Source organism: Oryctolagus cuniculus, chromosome 12 (genome assembly GCF_051225735.1).
Source record: "Oryctolagus cuniculus isolate XC-2025 breed Fujian yellow rabbit chromosome 12, ASM5122573v1, whole genome shotgun sequence".
Classification (NCBI taxonomy): Eukaryota; Metazoa; Chordata; class Mammalia; order Lagomorpha; family Leporidae; genus Oryctolagus; species Oryctolagus cuniculus.
The window spans coordinates 9,329,756-9,352,605 of NC_142878.1; the positions used below are offsets into that span (position 1 = coordinate 9,329,756).

A 22,850-nucleotide genomic window follows, 5' to 3' on the forward strand; every position below is an offset into this window, starting at 1 on the left:
CCACAGTTGGTGTGATGAAGCCAGGAGCTAGGTGCTTCCTCCTGGTCTCCCATGCGGGTGCAGGGTCCAAGCACTTGGGCCATCCTCCACTGCCTTCCCGGGCCACAGCAGAGAGCTGGACTGGAAGAGGAGCAACCGGGACTAGATCCCGGGGTGCCAGCGCCGCCGGTGGAGGATTAGCCAAGTGAACCGCAGCACCGGCCTGTTAACGTTATTTTAAAGGCTGTATTGTCTATTCTTGGTAGATTATACTAGTTTTTCTATTGTAACAATAATAAAGTTTCATATTTAAATACAAAGCAAAAGAAATTGATGTAAACAAAAAAATTCTTAATATTATACAGAGTATTATTTAATTAGTACACAGATTAAGAAGTTTGTGAATGTCTGAAGTTCAGGAACAGTGCTATCCTATGGTAGAAAAGTTCCTGAATGTTTTAACTAAAACTTTGGACAGTTCACTTATCTTTATTTCAGTTACTTTGCTGATGGATTAGAGGGTTACGGTTCAAGATGATTTCTAGAGAGGAAATTATAGCATGCTACCATTCTTTGCAGCTTGATTGAATTCTTTTTTTGGAAGATTCAGATTAAAATGAGTCTTGGAACAGTATTGAGTCAGTGGCCTTCTTTCTTCCCCTTCTTTAATTTGGTAGACTATTTACAATAAATGGAAAAACGTTTTATAAGAATATCTACTTTTTAATGAAAATGTTGTAAAATATACTACTTAATTCTATTTCATATTTCTTTTTTTGTGTGGTATAATCTTAAAGAACAATTCCACATTCAGTTATTGAAAATTAATTATACAGTTTTCTGTTTTCTCCTAATTTCCATTGTACATACAAAAATAGTAATATGTTTGAAAGGAAATAAGTATAAGAAATAGTATGCACAGAGGAAGTATTGTTTTCAGATTATAAATATTGCTAACATACCATGCTTGGAAATGTACTTGTTAGTAGTAATATCTTTTTGGGCTAATTCCCTCCACAAATATTTTCAAATGATAATATTCTATTTTAACCTCATATAGCACATATAATGCATGTCATTTCCAATTTTTAATAAAAATTTCTTAGAAATAATAAAGTTTTGCAGCTAGTTTAATGTATTGTTTGAGGCTGCTACAATCTAGATTTTTCATTCAGCTTGCAATAAACCTTCTTAGGCAAGCTAATACTTTGAAATTCTAAACATGTTGTGGAGAAGGAGTAAACTGGAAATTGCCTCAGATGAGGAATTAGAAGGAATATTTCAGTAATGTTTAAAAGTTCATTCTTGGGGCCAACGTTGTGGCCTAGCTGCCACATATGCGTGCTGGTTTGAGTCCCAGGTGTTCTACTTTCCATCGAGCTCCCTGCTAATGATCTGGGAAAAGCAGCAAAAGATGGCTCAAGTATTTGGACTCCTGCCACCAATGTGGAAGACCTGGAAGAAGCTCTTGGCTTCTGGCTTTGGCCTGGCCCAGCACTGGGGAGTCAACCAGTGGATGGAAGATCTCTCTTTGTCTCCCTCTCTGTCTGTCTCTCCAATTCTGACTTTCAAAATAAATCTTTTTAAAAAAACTTCATTTTTGAATGCTTTCTGGCTTTCAGAAGTTGTTTTCCCCTTAATTTTAAAAGCAGCTATTAGCTGTTTTTTAAGATTTATTTTCTTATTTGAGAGGCAGAGCTATTGACAGAGAGGAAAAACCAAAGATCATCCATCTGCTGGTTCACTCCCCAAATGGCCACAACTGCTGAATATGGGGTGATCTGAAGCTAGGAGCCAGGAGCCTCTTCTGGGTCTCCCATGTGAATGCAGGGACCCAAGGACTTGTGCTACCCTCTGCTACTTTCCCAGGCCATTAGCAGAGAGCTGGTTTGGGAGAGGAGCAGCTGGGACACGAACTGGTGCCCATGTGGGATGCTGGTGCTGCAGGCAAAGGCTTAACCGACTATGCTACAGTGCCGGCCCCTAGCCATTAGTTTTTGTTGCTTGTAATAACCTTTTTCTTTATCATACTATGGTATAGATTTTAGGAGAAAATTTTTTAAACTTCACATGACAATTACTTTGTTACAAATATATGATACTAGTCATCTGTCTGCTTATACAATATCAATGGAATTTTTAAAAGCAAGGAGAATTTATTTTCTACTCACAACATGTTGCAAACATTTATTATACAATAGTCAGCCTTCTTAATGACTGCAGTGTTTATTATAGGGACAGGTCATTCCTGTATGCTGGTACATTTTCGCCCCTACCCCAAATATCTGCCTGCTTTGATTGTGTTGGAGTGAACATCCATATACATGTATCTCTTGTCATAGTCTTATTATTTCCTTGTAATAAATTCTTGAAAATGGAATAGATTTTTCAAAGGAAACAAAGTCAGATTTCTTTTTGAAATGTTTATTTTTTAATGTTGGCCAAATTGTTTAAAAATCTCATGTCTGCAGATTGATTTGTGAAGATTTATTTGCAGCAGTAAGTATTTTTCTTCCTTGGGACTGTCCTTTTCATTTTATATTTCTCTCATTAGTACTGTCTGTATGCACAAGAATCCCAAATACATATTTTTAGCCCTGAAATCTGAGTCTTAGATCTCCCTTCTGATTTGACATTTTTACTTGTGCATGACCATCACAAGTTTAATATGTGCAAAAAAGTTCCTGTTTTACCTGAAATGATGTCTCATTAAAGATTTTCTTGATAGATAGCTTGTTTTTGTTGTTGTTTGTTTTTTTAAAGTTTAGCTTTTGGGGGTCAGTTACTTTTATTACAAAGTTTATTTCAGTAACTTTTGAAAAAATGTATTATGTAAGTGATTTACCAGAATCATCAAAATGGGGAGTTCTGATGAACTCAGTAATTGTTAAGAAAGGCCAAGTTTGGTAAGTGAAGTTTACTTCCTGGTTAAAGTCCATGCTCTTAAAATATTTATTTACTTAACCAACAATGATCTTTAAAACAGTAAACAGTTAAAAGATAGTGTTTATGATCAGCGTTACTATTTTTATTTTTTTTTGACAGGCAGAGTGGACAGTGAGAGAGACAGAGAGAAAGGTCTTCCTTTGCCTTTGGTTCACCCTCCAATGGCCGCCGCGGCTGGCGCGCTGCGGCCGGCACACCGCGCTGATCCGATGGCAGGAGCCAGGTACTTACCCTGGTCTCCCATGGGGTGCAGGGCCCAAGCACTTGGGCCGTCCTCCACTGCACTCCCTGGCCACAGCAGAGAGCTGGCCTGGAAGAGGGGCAACCGGGACAGAATCCGGCGCCCCGACCGGGACTAGAACCCGGTGTGCCGGCGCCGCAAGGCGGAGGATTAGCCTAGTGAGCCGCGGCGCCGGCCCAGCGTTACTATTGAATTGATCTAAATCTAAGTACTAGTTTCTTTGTTATCTTTTAAGAAAATTCAAATTGGGTATCTAAAAAGAAATCTAGTTCCTAATTTTTATTTCTTTTCTAAAGATATATTTATTTGACAAACAGGGTTATAGAAAGGGAGAGAAAAAGAGAGGGAGAGCTCTTCCATCTGCTGGTTCACTTCCCAGATGGCTGCAATGGGTAGTGGAAACCAGGAGCTTGGAACTCCATCTGGGTCTCCCAGGTGGGTTGCAGAGGCCCAAGTGCTTGGGTCAGCTTCCACTGCTTTCCCAGGTGCATTAGCAGGGAGCTGGATTGGAAGTTGAGCAGCTGGATCTCCAGCTGGCCCTCATATGGGATGACAGCAGTGCAGGTGGTGGCTTAACCTGTGGTGTCACAATGCTGTCTTCTAGTTTATAATATTAAAAAATCAACATATTAATTCTGAGAGTTCAGTTCGTTTTTTTTTTTCCCCTGGTGGTAATGTTGCCTGAAATCAGATAGAGGCCTTGGGATTTAATTACAGAGATTCCTTTTCCCCAAAGAAAAAATATATTACTTTCTTTATGTGCAAAATGCTGATCTGTGTTTTCTAAAGGTAGGTTTTAAATGCCGCCATTTTTGGCAAAACTCCTTTAGCAGTACTCTGTAGAAAAATCAGTTTGCTGTAAAGAATTAGCAGTTATCTAGAATTAATAAAATCTTTTGTAATTGTTTTCAGTTCCTTTGGATAGTTTTAGGTGGCTCTTCAAATGGCCTCGGCACCTTCAAGGGCTGCGGGCTGCGGGATTTGGTAGTAATGAATAGCTCAGGTAGCTGCCATGTGAATGGTGACTGCCTGGGGCCTCCTTACCATTTGCCCACTGAAGGTCCTCTTGATTCGGAGTTGGTCTTGGGAGATGGAGAGTAAATGCTGTATGTATAGTTCCTTCTTTCTAAGGCCATCCTGTATGAGCTGAGACTTCAAAAAATTTGTGGAAAATTGGAGCGGGTGTTTAGCCTAGCCTAGTGGTTAAGATGGTTGCATCCCATATGGCAGTACCTGGTTTCAATCCCTGGCTTTGGCTGCTGCTGCCTTTTTTTTTTTTTTTTTCTTTTTAAAGATTTATTTTATTATTTGAAAGGCAGTGCTACAGAGAGACAGAGGTAGAGGTATAGAGAGTCTTCCATCTGCTGGTTCACTCCCCAAATAGCCACAATGGCTAGAACCTTGCCGATCCAAAGCCAGGAGACAAGGGTCCGGCGCCATGGCTCACTTGGTTAATCCTCTGCCTGCGGCACTGGCATCCCTTATGGGTGCTGGTTCTAGTCCCGGCTGCTCCTCTTCCAATCCAGCTCTCTGCTGTGGCCTGGGAGGGCAGTGGAGGATGGCCCAAGTCCTTGGGCCCCTGCACCCACATGGGAGACCGGGAGGAGGCTCCTGGCTCCAGATCGGCACAGCTACGGCCATTGTGGCCATTTGGAGGAGTGAACCAGCAGAGGAAAGACCTTTCTCTGTCTCTCCCTCTCACTGTCTGTAACTCTACCTCTCAAATAAATAAATAAAATCTTTGGGGAAAAAAAGAGCCAGGAGCCAGGAGCTTCTTCTGGGTGTCCCATGTAGATGCAAGGGCCCAAGGATTTGGGCCATCTCCTGCTTTCCCAGGCCAAAGCAGAGAGTTGGATTGGAAGTGGAGCATCTGGCACTTGAACTGGTGCCTATATGGGATGCTGGCACTACAGGCTGAGCAGCTTTACCTGTTATGCCACAGTACCAGCCCCAGCTTTGGCTTCTGGTTCCAGCTTCCTATCAATGAAGACTCGGCCTGGGCTGATGGCTCAAGTAATTGGGTTCTTACTACATGGGAGACTGGATTGTGTTCCTGGCTGTTGGGAGTAAATCAGCTGTTAGAAACTTTCTGTTTCTCTTTCTCTGTCTTATAAATAACTTTTTGTGCATATTGAAGCTGCATTTGGGATCTTTTTTTCCTTGAAGTGTCTTAAGCGTTTCTTAGTGACAAGTTCTTTATTTTTTTTCTTGTTTTGCCTTCATTTTTTTATTAAGATTTTGACTTAAGATTTTTTATTTATTTTCATTTATTGACAGGTAAAGAGAGAGAGGTCTTCCATCTCCCACTTAGGTGACAGAGATCCAAATACTTGAGCTCTCACTTTGCTGCTTCCCAGGGTGTTCATTAGTAGGAAATTAGAATCGGAAGTGGAGCAAGACTTGACCCCAGGTACCCAAGTCTGGGATGCAGAGGTTCCCGTTAGTGTCTCAATCACTGTCCCACGTACTCACCTTTCCCTAATTTCTGAAGGGTATGTGTGTGTTTAAGAGAGAGAGAAACAGAGACAGAAAGGTGCAGTGTTGTAGTTTGTCATTTTCCTGCAAACATTCTAAGATTTTTTTTCACCTATTCTGGCATTTTATTTATGCAAAGAAGTTGACTGACTAAATGTTACTGTTGCTTTTTCAAGTTCACCTTTTTCCATTGTTCTGGCTATTTTAGGATCTTTCTTAGGATCTTTCGACCTCAGGGCACTTGCCTGCCTACCCCACCTCCCTCCATCCTTTTGCATTCTGGTGTGCCTTTATCATTTTCTCTGTGTTTGCTCTCTTGGGGGATACATAGAGCTGCTTGAATCTGGGTTGAAGGCTTATTGGTCAGCTTTGAAAGTCCTTAGCTATTACATCTTCCAATATTTCTTCTTCCCATATGTTTTCTCCTTTTCTGGGACTCTAATTGCGTGTATTTTGGATCCTTTCTCCATATTTCTTACTTTTCCACAGGCTTTTTCCCCCTATTCACCAGTCTTGTGTCTTTCTGTGTTGAAAGTGTGTTTCCTTCTTTCATATTGTTAGGGTCACTGATTGTTTTTTCAGCTGTCTCTGATCTGTCAAATCTGCATCAAATTAATTTTTGTTTTCAAAGTTGTGTTTTTTCATTGTTCATTTTTATTTTCTGCTAAAATTATTTTGTTTTAAAATTCTTTAAATACTTCTGCATCTTAAGATTGTTTTCTAATAACATTGTTACCTAGGTCTATTTCTATTGCTGTTTTTAAATCTTGGTTTTCAGGCTGGTTTTTGCTGTGTCAGGAGAGCGTCACCTGGTTCTTGGCTTCCCGCGGTATAGAAATAAAGAGGAAAGGCGTAAGTGTGAAGTTTATTGAGTGAGCGAGCAGGAAGAAGAAATTTCTGACTCACGGAGCCGAGTAGTGCAGGGAAAGGCCCCAGAGCTGGAGTCCATTTACCCCAGCGGCACTGGCCTCTTTTTATGTTGTCTCCTTCTCCCTTTTGGCTGGATCTCTCTTTGGTCCAACTGTTCAATGCTGGCTTGATTGAACCTGTCAATCCTCCTTTAAAGATAAAGAATCTGACCTGTAAGCCTCCTGTATTGGGCAAAGCTAAAGTCCCCTTTTACTTTTTCCTTATTTCATCGGGTGTGGCCTCATGGCGAGAATGACACTCGCTCTTGCACCTAACACGTGCCTGCTGTGTAACTCCTCATCTGAAATGTGGCTTTCCTGCTAAGGGGTGGAGGCCCCCAAAGGGTACATTGCTTTGACCACAGATGTGTGCTTTTTACCCGTAGTGCCAAGACACCTAGGTGCCTGGAAGAGATGGAGGAGGGTTGCAAACAAGGATGGGAGTACAGTGTTGGGAAGGGCAGCCAGCTCTCTGTCTCAGTGCCAAGCAGGCCCTGGTCAGATGCTGGGAATGAGAGAGAGAACATACACCCCCGTTACCCTCACCAACACATGATGCACAGGGCAAGCTATGTCTGGTAAAAAAAAAAAAAAAAAAAAAAAAAAAGCTGTGGAGGATGACTAACCCCAGCACCCCAGCATGTTAAACATTGGACCTTTATATAAAAGCATAATATAAGTTTGTCTTTGCTTTATAACCTTATATTGCATTTTATATAATTTAAGTTAACTGAAACAGCTATTACTTCACCAAGTTGAGCATCTTATTCTTTGAGAGTTCCAGGAATCGACTGGAAGCCCCAAGATCAGAAAACTCAGTTTAGAGTTCTGAATCTAAAGTGTCATCAGAGGCTCAAAACATTCGGTCAAAATAAAAATGGGCTGATGGGCTGATAATGTACATTTAACAGCACTTTTATGAAAGCTGTGGGCCAAATCTAATCAGAATTAAGGTAGTCACTCAGTCATCAAAAATAGGCAGATAATATTAACTCATTTAAAACTCAGTTTTCCCAAGTAATCAAGGCTCAGTATCAGCAACAGAGAAACACATGAAACTTGCCCCAAGATGCATAAAATTGTCATTATTTAGGTCAGTTACGATGGAACAGAAAAACCTTGATTAAAAGGGTTAGCACATGGCCAGTTCGAAGTCCAGCAGGTGGTGGCTTTACTCTCCATACCACAATGCTGGCCTCATTGTTTCTATTATTATATGCACTGAAAAAAATCTCAGATGTTTGAATTGAATCAGTTTAGGCAGAAGTAGAGGCACAGTAGCAGTTCAAGAGATATTTTAGGAGAAACGCAACAAAACTTTTGTCTTCTAATTTTATATAATCAAATTTCAGCTAACCTCCATGTGCAGCATAAAAGCAGATTTGAAGCTTGTATATTTATGACTTGTAAATTTACCAAACTTAAAACCTTCTAATTTGTGTTTTCTTTCAGATCTTACAGAAAATTTCAGCAGTAGCCCTGGACTAGAAGCTGAAATAATAGAAACTGTGTACGATGTATTAGAATATTGAAGAATATTAATTTTTGAATAAAGTATTTGGAATATAAGGAAGGAAAGGTGCTTGAAAATGGGGCGGAAGAAAATACAAATCACACGCATAATGGATGAAAGGAACCGACAGGTAAATGAGAATTTTAATTACTTAATTGATACAACTAGTTTTTAAAAGTACATTTTATAGAATGGTTGAATTTTTCTTTACTTTCATGTCTACATATTTTTAGTTCCAGACTAAAAGAAAAATCCTAGCAACCATAGAATTATCTTTTTATTATATGGTTTAAAGAAACCTTTTTAAAACTTTTTACAGAAATCATATAATAAAAGATAAGCCAAAAAGAAAATCACTACAATATCACCATTACTATCTGTTGTTTAGATTCTTCATATTTAGTCCTCTCTACATTTGACTATATGTTTATTAGTCTTCTGTGTGTTGATTATTTTTAAATGATCATTTTTATAATTAGGAAATGTCTAAGTTAACTGCAGTTATCAATAAATATATTCTAGTCAGTTAAATTTTCTGGTTCACCAGTAAATAATGAGAATATTCTTACAATTCTTATTACCACAGATACTTCTAAAACATTTACATATGTACATCTCAGATTTAATTGATAAATATGTTGAACTTAAGAGTATCAGTATTTATTTTTCTTAGAATTTCAGGATTATTATAATGATGCTGATATATGAAGAGACCAGAAATTGTGTTTAGAGCTTTGTTGGTGAAACTCATGGGCAATCAGCCTGGTTTTGCAAATAAAGTTTTATTAGAACACTATTACCCATCCAATTATATATTGTCTCTGGTTACTTTCACTTTACAACAACAGAGTTGAGTAATTGCTACAGAGAGCCCATTGGCCTAAAATCTCCAGCTGTTCTGAAAAAGTTTGTGAAGCCCTGGGATTAGAGGGAAGAAGAAAAGTGATTTGCAGGAGGGAGAGATGCTGTTTCTGTGCATATGAGAATAAGTTTAAAGTATAGCTGGTTTCTGAGCGCTTGCCAGAACAGAATACTGAAGACTGTTCCACAAAGTCTGAGTGGTAGTTCACTTGAGTACAGGTATAAATGGGGACACTGGAAGAGAAGTTAGTGGAAGTGATTACGCTTTTCCCTAGATTGGATTAGGAGGATTCTTGTTTCAGTCATGAAGATGGCTTAGCAAAAGTATAAGGCCCACACTGTCAGTTCATTGTTAAGGTTGATAAGATAGGGAAAAATTGATCAAATAATCATTCTACCATTCCAAAGAAATGATTCCAAGCAAGGGTGCAAGTAGACTTTGCTTCATTTGTCTGAGGATTGTGACATCAGAAGAGACATGCTTAAATAGAATTCTGAATTGCAGATATGAGCTAGCCAGATAAAAAAGCACTCTTCAAGTCATTGGAACAGCTCACAAAGAATCTTGAGGGTGGCAGTGTCATGCACTTAAGGAGATGCTTCATTTTATTTCATTTTCTCTTGGAAGGGAAGTTTCTGTTGTAACCTTGAATATTGGTCGTCTTCTCATCATGACAGTAAATACTGAGAGTAACTGCTTAGGAAGGAAGGTCTATCTCAGCTCTTGATCCACGAGGTTTACACTCCAAGATTGGAGGATCCTTTTGGTCTGGTGTCTGAGGAGAGCAGTGGATGATTGAAGAGGTATAGAGAAAGAATCACATGTGGAGCCAGGAAATGAGAGAGACATGTGCCCATGTGTGGTGGCCTTTTCCTATAAAACCAATATGATTCCATCATGGGCCCCGCTCTCCTTGAAATCTAATCTAATCATTTTCCAAGTCTCCCCCATCAGGCATCATAATTGAGCTAAGTTCCATCCTTAATCCATTAACATGAGAACAGGGGTGGAGAATGTCTGACTGGAGGACTGTGTAAGGCCCATGAAATAATTTCACCTGGCCCTGCCACAGGTGGGACTCAAAATTCAGTAAATCTAGTAGGCTAATTTGAAAGTTGATGATTTTGTATGGCCTGAAGATGATGTTATAAATACCCCAATGGCTGTGGGCAGAAAAGAGATTCCCCACCTCTTCAACAGATAGGCCTTTGGGGGATTCCCAGACTATTATCTAAACAGTAACACCTTGTATTTCTCTTTCCTTGTTTAATAAGCTTTTTTTAAAAAATTAAATTTTGGGTATTAAATTATAAAGAAAAACTCACAAATCAGTGAATTTGATCTCTAATCGATTAAAACTCACTATCAAATTTATAAGAGTATGATCTTTTTGTAAATGTTGTGTCTGTGAAATTTGCCAATTGTTGCAAGCAGATACCTGCTTTGTACATTTTCATTGATGTGTGAATGTAATACAGTGTATTTTTTTATTATAAATGGACATTTGGGTTGTTTTCTACTTCAATATTTTGCTACTTTATGAAGAGTGCTGCTTTGGGTATTGTTATATGGCACACATGCACACCTGGGTATATACTTAATAGAATTGCTGAGTCATAGGGTGTTCATGTGATTGGCTTTAGTAGCAGTTGACAAAAGCTTTCTAAATTGATTGTACTAATTTACACTCTGCTGGCAGTGTGTGAGTTCCAGCTGCTCCAAATCTTCACTGTCTATTCTTATTTTAGCCATTTTTGTAGGTAAGCAACAATAATTAATTTTAACCTTAAATTTCCATGATTGTTGATGAAATCATTCACCTTTTCACAGTTTCTTGTTTTTCATTCATTTAAGTACTTTTATAACTTGCCTGTTCATTTCCTGTTTTTTTCTAAATGGCTGCTTGCCTTTTTCTTATTAATTAATATATATTCTATATTTATATATATAACCTGATGAGTGTTTTGTCCATTGTATGCATTATAAATATTGTATGGCGCTTTTTTTTTACTTTAGTATGCTTTTAAAAAATAATTTTAGTGTGGTTTAGTCCTTTTACACTCAGTGTTGTGTTTTTGAGATCTCTCTGATTCTCATTCATTCATTATAACCAGTTGTAAGAATGAGTAATCCTCAGTTTATTCCTAAATTTTTTTAATCAAAGAATATTTATATTTCCAATTTTTGAAAAACTGTTACAAGTGGTATTTCAGCATACATTCATGGACAAGTCTCCCTTATACATGGATGAAAGTATATGTGACAAATGTTTACAGAAGGAATTGCTGGGTTGAGTTTGTTCATCTTCAGTTTTCCTATGATTTCAAGTTGATTTCCAAAGTGGTTGTACCAGATACACTGTCATAATTTGAAGAAATTCCTATTTTGCCATATACTCTGTCTGCCTTTCATTCATTCTTTCTATTCTGTTTCTCTCTGTTTTATAAATAGCATTTTGTTTACTTTATCCAGTCTGATAATATTTCTTAACTTTCCAGTTAGTGTTTATTATTTGTCATCTTTTTGTATATTCAGACTGCTTTATACCATACTAGTCAGTCATTTCAGTTTGTTAGAGGGACCCAGGCATCAAAAACAAACAGACAAAAACTAAGAAAAACACACAAAAACTACCCTTAATCATATCACTCTTCATATTTTGAGCTTCACATTGACACCCCGGGAATAAGAAAATTAAAAATAAAAAGATCCTTTTCCTAGATGGTAAACAACCTTGGAGGTTTTGAGTTGAATGGGTGGAAAGTCACTGACCAAAGTCTGTAGACCTCTCCATTTCCTGGACCCCATTCCCAGCAGAGCATCCATGCTGCCCTGGTTTTACCCTGGCGGACATCTGTCCACACCAGCACTGCTGCCAAGTCCCTGCTGTGAGGAGGCAGGCACTGAGTTTCCCAGGCAACAGGAGGTGAGAAGCCCACGCTGAATCCTAGCTGCTTTTTGACAGTTTATCTTCTCTTAACCCTATCTGCTGTTTTCTCTAGTGTTCATACTCCTCACCCCTAGACATATCATAGAACAACGGGGGCTTTCTCATACTTTCCCCATTATTCCTTAGGATTCATAATACCTTTGCTTCCCCATAGACTAATTCTTAGGGATGTAGATGTAGATTCTGTGTTAATTCAGCATCTTGTCAGAAATCTAAACTTGCTATTTTTATTACTAAAATTAGTAGTTTTATTCTGTTCTATAATCATAATTTCCGATTTTTCAATCTTAGTTCTAAATTTAAAGGATTCATTGACTACTACCAGGTCATTACTGTGGTTTCTTCATTATTTTGTTGTAATCCGTTTCTTGGTTTATGGATTCAGTCACTAAATTTTTAGCACCTATCCAGTGCCAAACAGAGTTTTAGAAGCTGAGAATGCAGCATTAAACAAAATCAGGGAAAAAAGTTTCAACTTGTTTCAGTTTTTATTTTGCTTAAATGAGTAGATTTTTTTTTCAACAAGTAGTATTTGTATTTTTTCCCCCAAGGAGGGCTTATGGCTGCTTTATTTTTTGTTCGTTTGAAAGTACTTTTTGCCTTTATACTTGAATTATGACTTGCTAGGTTGAACATTGTAGGCTCTATTTCTGTTCTCCAAAACATTGCAGAGGTTTGGTTTTCTGGTTTTGAATATTGCCAGAAAGGTTCTTAACACCAAACAGAGCCCCCATTCCATATCTTTTTTTATTCTGATGTGTGTATAGCTATAGATTCATATCCATGTTTTTGGAGTAGTAACATGGAAACATGGCTTTATTCTCCTCTGTAATTAAAAACTAAATTTTATAATTTCTCTTGAATTTTATAATATAAAGTTTACTTAGGTAGGAAGTTAGAAGTTAGCCTGTGTGTGTGTGAGAGAGAGAGGCCTAAGGAAAATGAAGTACCAGCAGAAGCTCATCTTGGAAGCAGCCCAGTATTGTACACTACAAAGCCTTGCCCATACCCAGTGACTTTACAGGTGGTCTCCGCCTCCCCCCAGGAAAGCTCCCAGGGATCTTCCCTACTCAGCAGCAAGCTGGCTTCCTGGCCTGGTAACACTGGGCAGTGAGACCTTCACAGCCTTCCTCTCAGGAAGGCCTCCTTGGGGAAGCTCCTCTGTCCTGTTCCAAGTGGGCTGCCCAGTCTGATAGCACTAGTGGTGAAACCTTGGGAGGAATTTTACCTAATTCACACCCTTTGTCCTGGAGGAGGAGGAGGGCAAGGAGAAAGGGAAAGAACTGGACGCCATTCCCTTACAAGCCCCAGTCTGAATAAAGACTAAGTGGTCAGCTCTCAGGTCTTCCCTGAGCCACCTGCCTGGCCTGTCACATGTTCCTCTGCATTAAACCATGTAACCTTGCTTTCCCCATTCTGAGTGACTGGACACTCTCCGATTCTGGTGGATGCCTTACCCCATTACACCTTGCTGCCTTGCTGACCACTTCTCTGTCTCATGTTTGAATTCTTTCTTGCACGAAGACAAGAACCTATTTCACTCATCTCCACAAGCAACTTCAGCTTTTTCTTTCTTTTTTTTTTTTTTAAGATTTTATTTATTTGAGAGGTAGAGTTAGAGAGGGACAGAGAGAAAGGTCTTCCACCCACTGGTTCACTCCTCAAATGGCCACAAAAGCTGGAGCTGAGCCAGGCCAAAGCCAGGAGCCAGGAGTATCTTCCATGTCTCCCATTCAGGTGTACGTGCCCAAGCACGTGGGCGTTCTTCTACTGCTTTCCCAGGTCATAAGCAGAGAACCAGATAGGAAGAGGAACATCCAGGACACGAATGCTGGCACCGCAGGCAGAGGCTTAGCCTGCTACGCCACAGTGCCAGCCCACAACTTCAGTTTTCAAAATATAACAAAAATCTTAGAATAGTAAAACTAAATATTAATGTAGTTAATATACCCTAATTAGCCTAATTTTAGGTTATGCTACTGTGTCACATGAAATTGAATTTAAATGAGACTGTTGCAACTTTCACTGATTTTCACTTTTGGATATGTTATAGCTGATGTTTAGAAGGAAATGAAGCATGTAACAACCACAAGTTTTTTTATTGTTGAAAATACTAAAATCAAGGCAAAATTTAGAGAGTCTAATGCAGGGGTGGGGAACATGTGGCCTGTAGAATGCCTGTGAGATCTTTTGGTCTGGACCTGCTGAGGCAGCTACAGGTGGTCCTTGAAACTCAGTAAATTTAAAGCAGGCTAATTTTTAAGGAGATAATTTTGTATAGCTCACGAATGATGTAATAGATGACAAAATGACCCTTGGCAAAATAAAGATTCCTCACCCCTGCTCTAATGGCTTATTTTCCTTTTGGTGTCATGTCATGTTTTGTTATAATCTGCTCTTTTAGGCAAAATATTAATTTCTTTAGCTGTAGTTAAGTGTCCTTTCATTCCTTCCCTTGTTGTTTTCCTCCATTGTATTCCATTATGCTCTTTGTTCCCAGGATCTGTTTATAAAAGCAGATATTTGAATGATGCTGTCACTTCTTAATGTTTCGTTTGAGAATTTTAAAGTATCAGATATAGACCAGTATTGAAAGATACTTTATGAAAGGTGATCTGGATGTGTAGTACAGTTTCCACATAAATATATACCATAAATGACTCTATTATGACTTTTCTAGTTGAGAGCAAATTTAAAACCTTTTCTCAACCCTATTTTCTGTCAGTTTACTAGCCAGAAGGGTTGTTTTTTTTTTTTTTTATTTCATTTATTTTTTTTAAAGATTTATTTATTTGAAAGGCAGAGTTACAGCGAGGCAGAGGCGGGGGTGGAGCAGGCAATCTTTCATCGGCTGGTTCACCCCCCAGATGGCTGCAACAGCTGGAGTCATGCTGATCTGAAGACAGGAGCTTGTTCCAGGTCTCCCATGTGGGTGAAGGGGCCCAAGGACTTGGGCCATCTTCCACTGCTTTCCCAGGTACATGTCAGGGAGCTGGATAGGAAGTGGAGCAGCCGGGACTTGAACCGGTGCCCATATGGGATGCAGGCAGAGGCTTTACCTGCTGTGCCACAGCGCTGGCCCGTTTTATTTTTAAAACATTTACTCATTTGAAAGGCAGAATGACAGGCAGAAGGAGAGGAAATGAAGTATCTTCCTTCTGCTGGTGAACTCTCAAATGCCCACAAACAGAGCTGGGCCAGGTTGAAACCAGGAGCCAGGAACTCCGACTGACCGAAGCACTAGAATCATTTGCTGCTTCTCATTTGTGTTAGTGGGAAGTTCATATGGAAACAGAGATGAAACTTCAGTCCCAAGGCACGCCATTTCAGTTGTTGACTTAACCCACTGTGCCTGAATGCTCACCCCTGACAGGATGTTTAAATGGTCAAATAATATGTGGAATATTGTGCTTTGTGTATTTGAGAAAGAAAAAGGAAGTATAGGGCTTTAAGAAATACGAAGATTAGATTTGTGTATGATTCAGAGAATAAAGTTAAATGCTAAGAAGTATAGATATTAAACACGATTGGTATTACAATAAGGAAGAAAACAGGTATCTTGCCTAAATTTGGTAAAAGCTGTTGGAACAGCTGTACTACCTTTTTAATTTTTATCGTGCTACACAGGGGATGAAACATAAAAACATATCTTTGTGTGAAAAGCATTCTTAATGGCCGGCGCTGCGGCTCACTAGGCTAATCCTCCACCTAGCGGCACCGGCACACTGGTTCTAGTCCTGGTCGGGGCGCCGGATTCTTTCCCGGTTGCCCCTCTTCCAGGCCAGCTCTCTGCTGTGGCCAGGGAGTGCAGTGGAGGATGGCCCAGGTGCTTGGGCCCTGCACCCCATGGGAGACCAGGAAAAGCACCTGGCTCCTGGCTCCTGCCATCGGATCAGCGCGGTGTGCTGGCCGCAGTGCGCCAGCCGTGGCAGCCATTGGAGGGTGAACCAACGGCAAAGGAAGACCTTTCTCTCTGTCTCTCTCTCTCACTATTCACTCTGCCTGTCCAAAAAAAAAAAAAAAGGCATTCTTTGTAGTTTCTCTTTTACATGCACATTTTATATTTATGACTAAGAACATTAATTTTAAATCTGTGGAAAAATGTACAGTGGAAACAGTTACTTTCCATCATGCTAGAGCTCTCTGGTTCTAATGGAGCTGGAGCTGCTGTAATTACTGATCTACGTATAGGCCAGCGGTAAGACACAGATCATCCACAGGAGAGCATATGATAGGTACTGACGGGGAACTTCATTTACAGTTTCACAGTTCCAAACTCTGTTCAAAAGTGCATTCTTACAGACTTTTAAAAATTATTTATTTAAAAAGGATTTATTTATGCACTCGAAAGGCAGAGTTAAACAGAGAAAGAGGGAGAGAGACACAGAGAGATCTTCCATTTACTTGTTCACTTCCTAGATGACCGCAGTGGCCAACGCTGAGCCATTCCGAAGCTAGGAGCCAGGAGCTTCGTTTGGATCTCCTGCATTGGTAGTAGGGGCCCAAATGCTTGGGCCATCCTCTGCTGGCATCACATGTGTGGTTTTACCTGCTATGTCACCATGCTGGTCCCTTAAAAAACTGTTTTTAATAGACCATATTTTTTAGAACAGTTTGAGTTTCCAAGTAAAATTGAGTAGAAAGTGCAGAATTCTCATAGCCTTCACACCCAAATGCTTCCCCCTACTGCCAACAGCCTGTTAACAGAGTGATGTGTTACAGTGGAGGAACCTACGTTGATAGATCGTGATCTTCCATGGTCTACATTTGAATTCATTCTTGATATTGTGCAGTCTGTGGGGTTTTGGCAGATGTGTAAGGACATAAGTCTGCCATTATACTCTCATCAGAATAGTTTCACTGCCCTAAAAATCCTCTGTGTTCTGCTTGTTCTTTCCTCTCTCCCCAAACTCTTGACAACCTGTCTTCTATCCACAGATTGGCCTTTTCCAAAATGTTACAGTGTTGAAATCATATAGTATGTAGCCTTTTCAGATCAGCTTTTTCCATTAGTAATATGTTTATGGTTCCTTGTCTTTTCGTGGCTTGAGAGCTGAATAATATTCCATTGTTGGATATACCACCATTTATTTATTCATTAACTAAATGAAGGACATCTTGGTTCCTTACAAGTTTGGCAATTATGAATAAAACTGCTATAGACATCCGTGTGCAGTTTTGACTACACGTGAGTTTTCAACTCCTTTGGGTAAATACGAAGAAGTGCAGTTGCTGGATTGTGTGGTTAGAGTAGGTGTAGTTTTTCAAACTGTCTTCTAAAGTGGCTATACCATTTTGTATTTCCACCAGCAGTGAATGAAAGTTCTTGTTGTTCCATATCCTCGTCAGCATTTGGTGTTGTCAATGTTTGGGATTTTTGCCATTCTAATAGGTATGTAGTGCTATCTTGTTTTAATTTGCAATTCCTTAATGAAATATGATGTGGAAAATCTTTTATTATGCTTATTTGTCTTCTATGTATCTTCTTTGGTAAGGTGTCTATTCATGCTTTTTGTTCATTTAAAAAATCTGATTTTTCATTTTTTGGTTGCTGATTTCTAGGAGCTCTTTGTATATTCTCAGTAACATTTCTTTCTTTTATGGATTATACCTTAGGTGTAGTATTTGCAGTGCCATCACCTGATCTCAGGTCATCTAGGTTTTCTCCTTTGAAAGCTTCTAGTTTTATCATTCTATGTTTTTGTTTAGATCTGTTGCGCATTTTGAGATATTTGTGGCTATTCAGTTGTTTCAGCAACGTTTGTTGAGAAAGACTGTTTTCTCTCATTGTCTTGATTTCAGTCCTTTGTCAAAGACAGTTTTCATATTTGTTTGGGTCTGTTTTCTGGGATCACTTTTCTGTTTCATTGTTTGTTCTCTCACTAATACTACGCTCTCTTACAGTGAATTTTGAAGTCCTTCAGATTTATTCTTTTCCTTTAATATTCTCTTGACTGTTATTCTAGATCTTTTGCCTTTGCATTTAAACTTTAGAAAAGCTTGTCAAAGTTAACAAAATAGTTCCCTGGGATTTTTATTTGGATTTTGCTTAAACTACAGATTAAATTGGAAAGAACTGATGTCTTGACAATATTGAATCTTCCTATCCACTAACATAGAATATCTCCTCATTTATTTAGTTCTTTGATTTCTTTATCTAAAATGTGTGGTTTTTCTTGTCAGTTCTTTGGGATTTTCTACATGGGCAAATATGTCATCTTTGAAGATTGTTTTTTTTCCTTCCCATCTGACATATCTCTTATATCCTTATTTTAATTGTATTGGCTATGACTTCTAATACAGTGTTGGAAAGTAACAGTGCACAGGGGACACCCTTGGCCTCTCTTGGATCTTAACAGGGAGGCTTCTGGTTTCTCTGCATGAAGTATGGTGTTAGCTGTAGATACTGTTGGTAAATGTCCTTTATCGAGTTAAGGAAGTTTCTTTCTGGACTTAGTTTTCATTTAGTTCTAAGTGTTTTCTCTTGAGATTCTTTTCTTTGATCCTGTGTCATTTAGAAGTGTGTTATTTGATCTCATCAAGTATTTGGGAATTTTCTAGACATCCTGTTGATTTCTTACTTAATTCCATTGCTATCTGAATACTTATATTGTAGGATTTCTGCTCTTTTACATTTGTTAAGGTATGGTTTATGGCACAGAATGTGATCTTCCTGGTGAATGTTCTATGTGGGTTTGATAACTGCTATTATTGAATGAAGTAGTCTAAAGATATCAATTATGTCCAGTTGATGGATAGTACTATCAAGTATAATTACACACTTACTGGTTTGGTTTTCTGCATGTTAGTTCTGTCAGTTCCTTCCTCCCCTCCCCTCCCCTCCCCTCCCCTCCCCTCCCCTCCCCTCCCCTCCCCTCCCCTCTCCTCTCCTTCCTTCTCTCTCTCTCTTTTTAAATTTATTTTGCAGGTAGAGTTATAGACAGTGAAAGAGAGACAGAGAGAAAGGTCTTCCTTCAATTGGTTCACTCCCCAAATGGTTGCTACGGCCGGTGCTGCGCTGATCCAAAGCCAGGAATCAGGTGCTTTCTCCTGGTCTCCCATGCGGGTGCAGGAGCCCAAGGACCTGGGCCATCCTCCACTGCTCTTCTGGGCCACAGCAGAGAGCTGGACTAGAAGAGGAACAACCAGGACTAGGACTAGAACCCGGTGCCCATATGGGATGCCGGTGCTGCAGGCGGAGGATTAACCAAGTGAGCCACGGCGCCGGCCCCTCTTTTTCTCTTTCTTTCCTTCTGTTTGTCCCCCCCCCTTCTTTCCTTTCTTTCTATATTACTTGAAAGATAGAGTTAAAGAGATAGAGGTAGAGACAGAGACATCTTTCATCCGCTGGTTCACTCCCCAAATGGCTGCAGTGGTCAGGGCTAGGCCAGACTGAAACCAGGAGCCAAGAACTTCTTCTGTGTGGGGAGCAACCCGGACTAGACTAAGTTACTGGAATTAAGACTTATTCTATGCATCTGCTCTCCCACATTATGGCCCTGAGAAGGGAGAAACAGCTTCTACACAGCTGCCTCCAGTTCAACCAATAAACTGTAGGACCTGCTCCTGATTGGAGGAGAGCAGCAGGCTGAGGCGGAGACGGAAGCCAGGTTGGAATTCTTCAAGTCAGCCTGGGGAGCAAAAGGCAAAAAGCTAAAACCAGAGGAGGAGATGTAAGCCAGGTTGGAATCCGTCAGATTAGCCCGGGGAGCAAAAGACGGGAAGCCAAACCATAAGGCAGAGACGCGTAAGCTAGGTTGAATTTGCCAGGTTAGCCCGGGGAACTTAGATTGAATACTGGTGGCGGAAACGTAAGCTACGCTGTGTGACTCACAGAAGCGGCGTGCAGAGAGAGCACGCGGGGCGTGAATAGATAGGGAACGTGGGGCTAGCGCGAAGGCCTTGGTGCAGGCGCGAAGGGGCGCGGAGACCGCGGAGAGCGCGCGAAGTCGAGCCGCGCAGAGCCGGGAGCCCGCCGCAGGGCGGGCGCCGGGAAGCCGCACAGATGAGAGAAGCGTGGGCTGAAGCGGTGCAGAGCCGGGACGCCGCAGTGGGGGGAGGCGCCGAGAAGCAGCCTCGGGGCGGGCGCCGGGATGCCGCAGGGATAAGAGAAACAGAAGTTTAGAAGTAAAATGAGAGAAATAGGAATGCTGGCAGATAGAAGTAAAATAGGAGAGATAGGAATGCCCGGAGATAGAGAAATAGAGAAAAATAAGGCCTCCCCACAACACGGCAATGAGAGAGCTTGGATTCGGTCTGCCTGATTAGTAAGACGATAAGCACCTGCTGGCGGCTAGCAGCTTATGTGCCGCAGGTCACCGAAGACAGGCACGTTATCAACACCAATAAGTCTCCCCACAATACGGCAATGAGAGGGCTTGGATTCGGTTTGCCTGGTAGGGCTTGTAAGCACCTGCAGGCAGTTCTAGCAGAGCAGAGCATGCGCTGCAGGGCACCGAACACAGGCACGCACCAGTGCCTAAAAACCTCCTCACAACATGGTGAAGAGAGGACCCGGATTCGGTTTGCCTGATTGGTAGGGCTTGTAAGCACCTGTGGGCAGCTCTAGCAAGCAGAGCAGAGTGTGTGCCACGGGGCACCGAAGACAGGCGCGTATCAACGCCAAAAAATAAAAAGAAAGGGGGATCTGTGGGGAGCAACCCGGACTAGACTAAGTTACTGGAATTAAGACTTATTCTATGCATCTGCTCTCCCACAATATGGCGCTGAGAAGGGAGAAACAGCTTCTACACAGCTGCCTCCAGTTCAACCAATAAACTGTAGGACCTGCTCCTGATTGGAGGAGAGCAGCGTACTCGGCGTGTGGGTAGCAGAGTTGGGATTGGCGGAAGAGGACTATAAAGGAGGAGAGAGACAACATGCACCAGGAACATCTATCTGAAGGAACACCTGTGCAGCCCCCGAGAGAGCCGGCCGGCGGTGTGCCACTCCCCCGCGGAAGTGGGGAAAGTGGCTAGGGGGAACCGCCCTTCCACAGAGGTGGAAGGGTCGGTAGCCAACCCGGGAAGAACCAGCAGCAAACCCGGGGAGGGCCGAGCAGACAAAAGAACAACGCAGGGTCCTGTGTCGTTCCTCCACGAAGAGGGGGAGCGACACTTCTGGATCTCCCACTTGGATTCAGGGGCCCAAGCTCTTGGGCCACCTTCTGCTGCGTTCCCAGATGCATTAGCAGGGAGCTGGATTGGAAGTGCAGCAGCTGGAACTCAAACTAGCACCCACATGGGATACTGGAGTTGCAGATGGAGGCTTCACAGCTGTGTGACAGTGACCTGTCCCTTTCTAATTGAGGACTATTGAAATTTCTCAGGTTAATAGTGGCTTCATCTTTTCTCCTTGCAGTTTTATCAGTGTTTGCCTCATTTGTTGTCCTGTTACATACAGACACTTAAAGAATTTTAATGTCTTCTTGGAGAATTGATCTCTTTATCCTTTTTTTTTTTTTTAAAGATTTTATTTATTTATTGAGAGGTAGAGTTACAGACAGTGAGAGGGAGAGACAGAAAGGTCTTCCCTCCATTGGTTCACCCCCCAGATGGCCACAACGGTCGGAGCTGTGCCAATCCGAAACCAGGAGCCAGGAGCTTCTTCCAGGTCTCCCATGTGGGTGCAGGGGCCCAAGGACTTGAGCCGTCTTCCACTGCTTTCCCAGGCCACAGCAGAGAGCAAGACTGGAAGTGGAGCAGCCGGGACTGGAACTGATGCCCATGTGGGATGCTGGCGCCGCAGGCAGAGGATTAACCTACTGCGCCATGGTGCTGGCCCCAATCTCCTTATCCTTATGTGTCACTTTTCTTTGTTCCTGTAAATTTACTTGCTCTGGTCTGTTGAAATTAATATAACTACTTATTCAGTTATCTTTTGATTAGTGTTAGCAGCATATATCTTTATTTGCAATCTTTTTTTGTATTTGAGGGGTTTTGGTAAACAGTATATGGTTGGATTTTATTTTTTGATCCATTCTGACAATGTTTTTCCATTTGCATATTTTGCATATTTTCTATTTGCATATTTTGTACCATTGATGTTCAAAGTGATTATTGATACTTGATTAACATCTACAGTATTTGTTGAGCTTATTCTTTTTTCCTGTTTTTGTCTTTAAATTTTGTCTTAGTCAGCGTTTTGTAACTTTAACTAAAATACCCGAGAAGAGATTCTTGAGAAGGCTGGTTTAATTTGGCTCACAGTCCGGGCGTTCACAGTTAAGAACAGCCAGCCTCAGTAGTCTGGCTTCTGGTGGAGGCTGGTGATGGCGGAGCGTGTGGGGGAAACTGGGAAGCAGAGGTTGCACTCGGTGTAAATAGCCAACCCTGTGGCTGGTGTTGGGGTGCAGATGGGCAGTCCTGGCTGTGCTGCTTCAGGTCCAGCTTCCTGCTGATGGTAGATTTAGATGGAGGTCTTGGCACCTGGTTTGGCCTGACCCAGATATGGCCATTGTAGCCATTTAGAGAGTGAACCAGCAGATGGAAGATCATTTCTCTCTCTCCATCTCCCTCCTCCTTTCTCTGTCAGTCTGCCTTTCAAATAAATATACAATTAGTAAAAATCAACCCACCCAGCCAGAGCCATCTTCCAAGGTCAAGCCTTCAGTGACCGCTGGGCCCACCTCCTAGCCAATCACCCTAACCTGTATTAATCAATTAACTGCTAACAAAGACTTTGGGGTTTGAACATTTGCATGAATCTGAGGAGTCAAGTCCTATTGAGTAACAGCCTTTAAAAAAATAGCCCCTTACTGGTGCCGCGGCTCACTAGGCTAATCCTCCGCCTTGTGGCGCCGGCACACCGGGTTCTAGTCCCGGTCGGGGCACCGGATTCTGTCCCGGTTGCCCCTCTTCCAGGCCAGCTTTCTGCTGTGGCCAGGGAGTGCAGTGGAGGATGGCCCAAGTGCTTGGGCCCTGCACCCCATGGGAGACCAGGATAAGTACCTGGCTCCTGCCATTGGATCAGTGCGG

General features: G+C 41.3%; 1 protein-coding gene across 18 annotated transcripts in view; it reads left to right on the forward strand.

The window, feature by feature from the left end:
• MEF2A (myocyte enhancer factor 2A) overlaps positions 1-22,850 on the forward strand; it is a 152,246-nt gene that overhangs the window by 52,423 nt on the left and 76,973 nt on the right. For 7 of the 18 annotated variants that reach the window (XM_089311162.1, XM_051822954.3, XM_089311161.1 and 4 more), the window contains exon 2: positions 8,002-8,192. In XM_089311162.1, the coding sequence (XP_089167288.1) occupies positions 8,139-8,192 (54 nt within the window). In that variant the 5' untranslated portion in view covers positions 8,002-8,138. Of the gene's footprint in view, positions 1-5,448; positions 5,577-8,001; positions 8,193-17,184; positions 17,267-22,850 lie in introns of those variants that run through there. The other 11 variants (XM_089311163.1, XM_070053509.2, XM_070053512.2 and 8 more) reach the window with 4 other exon arrangements.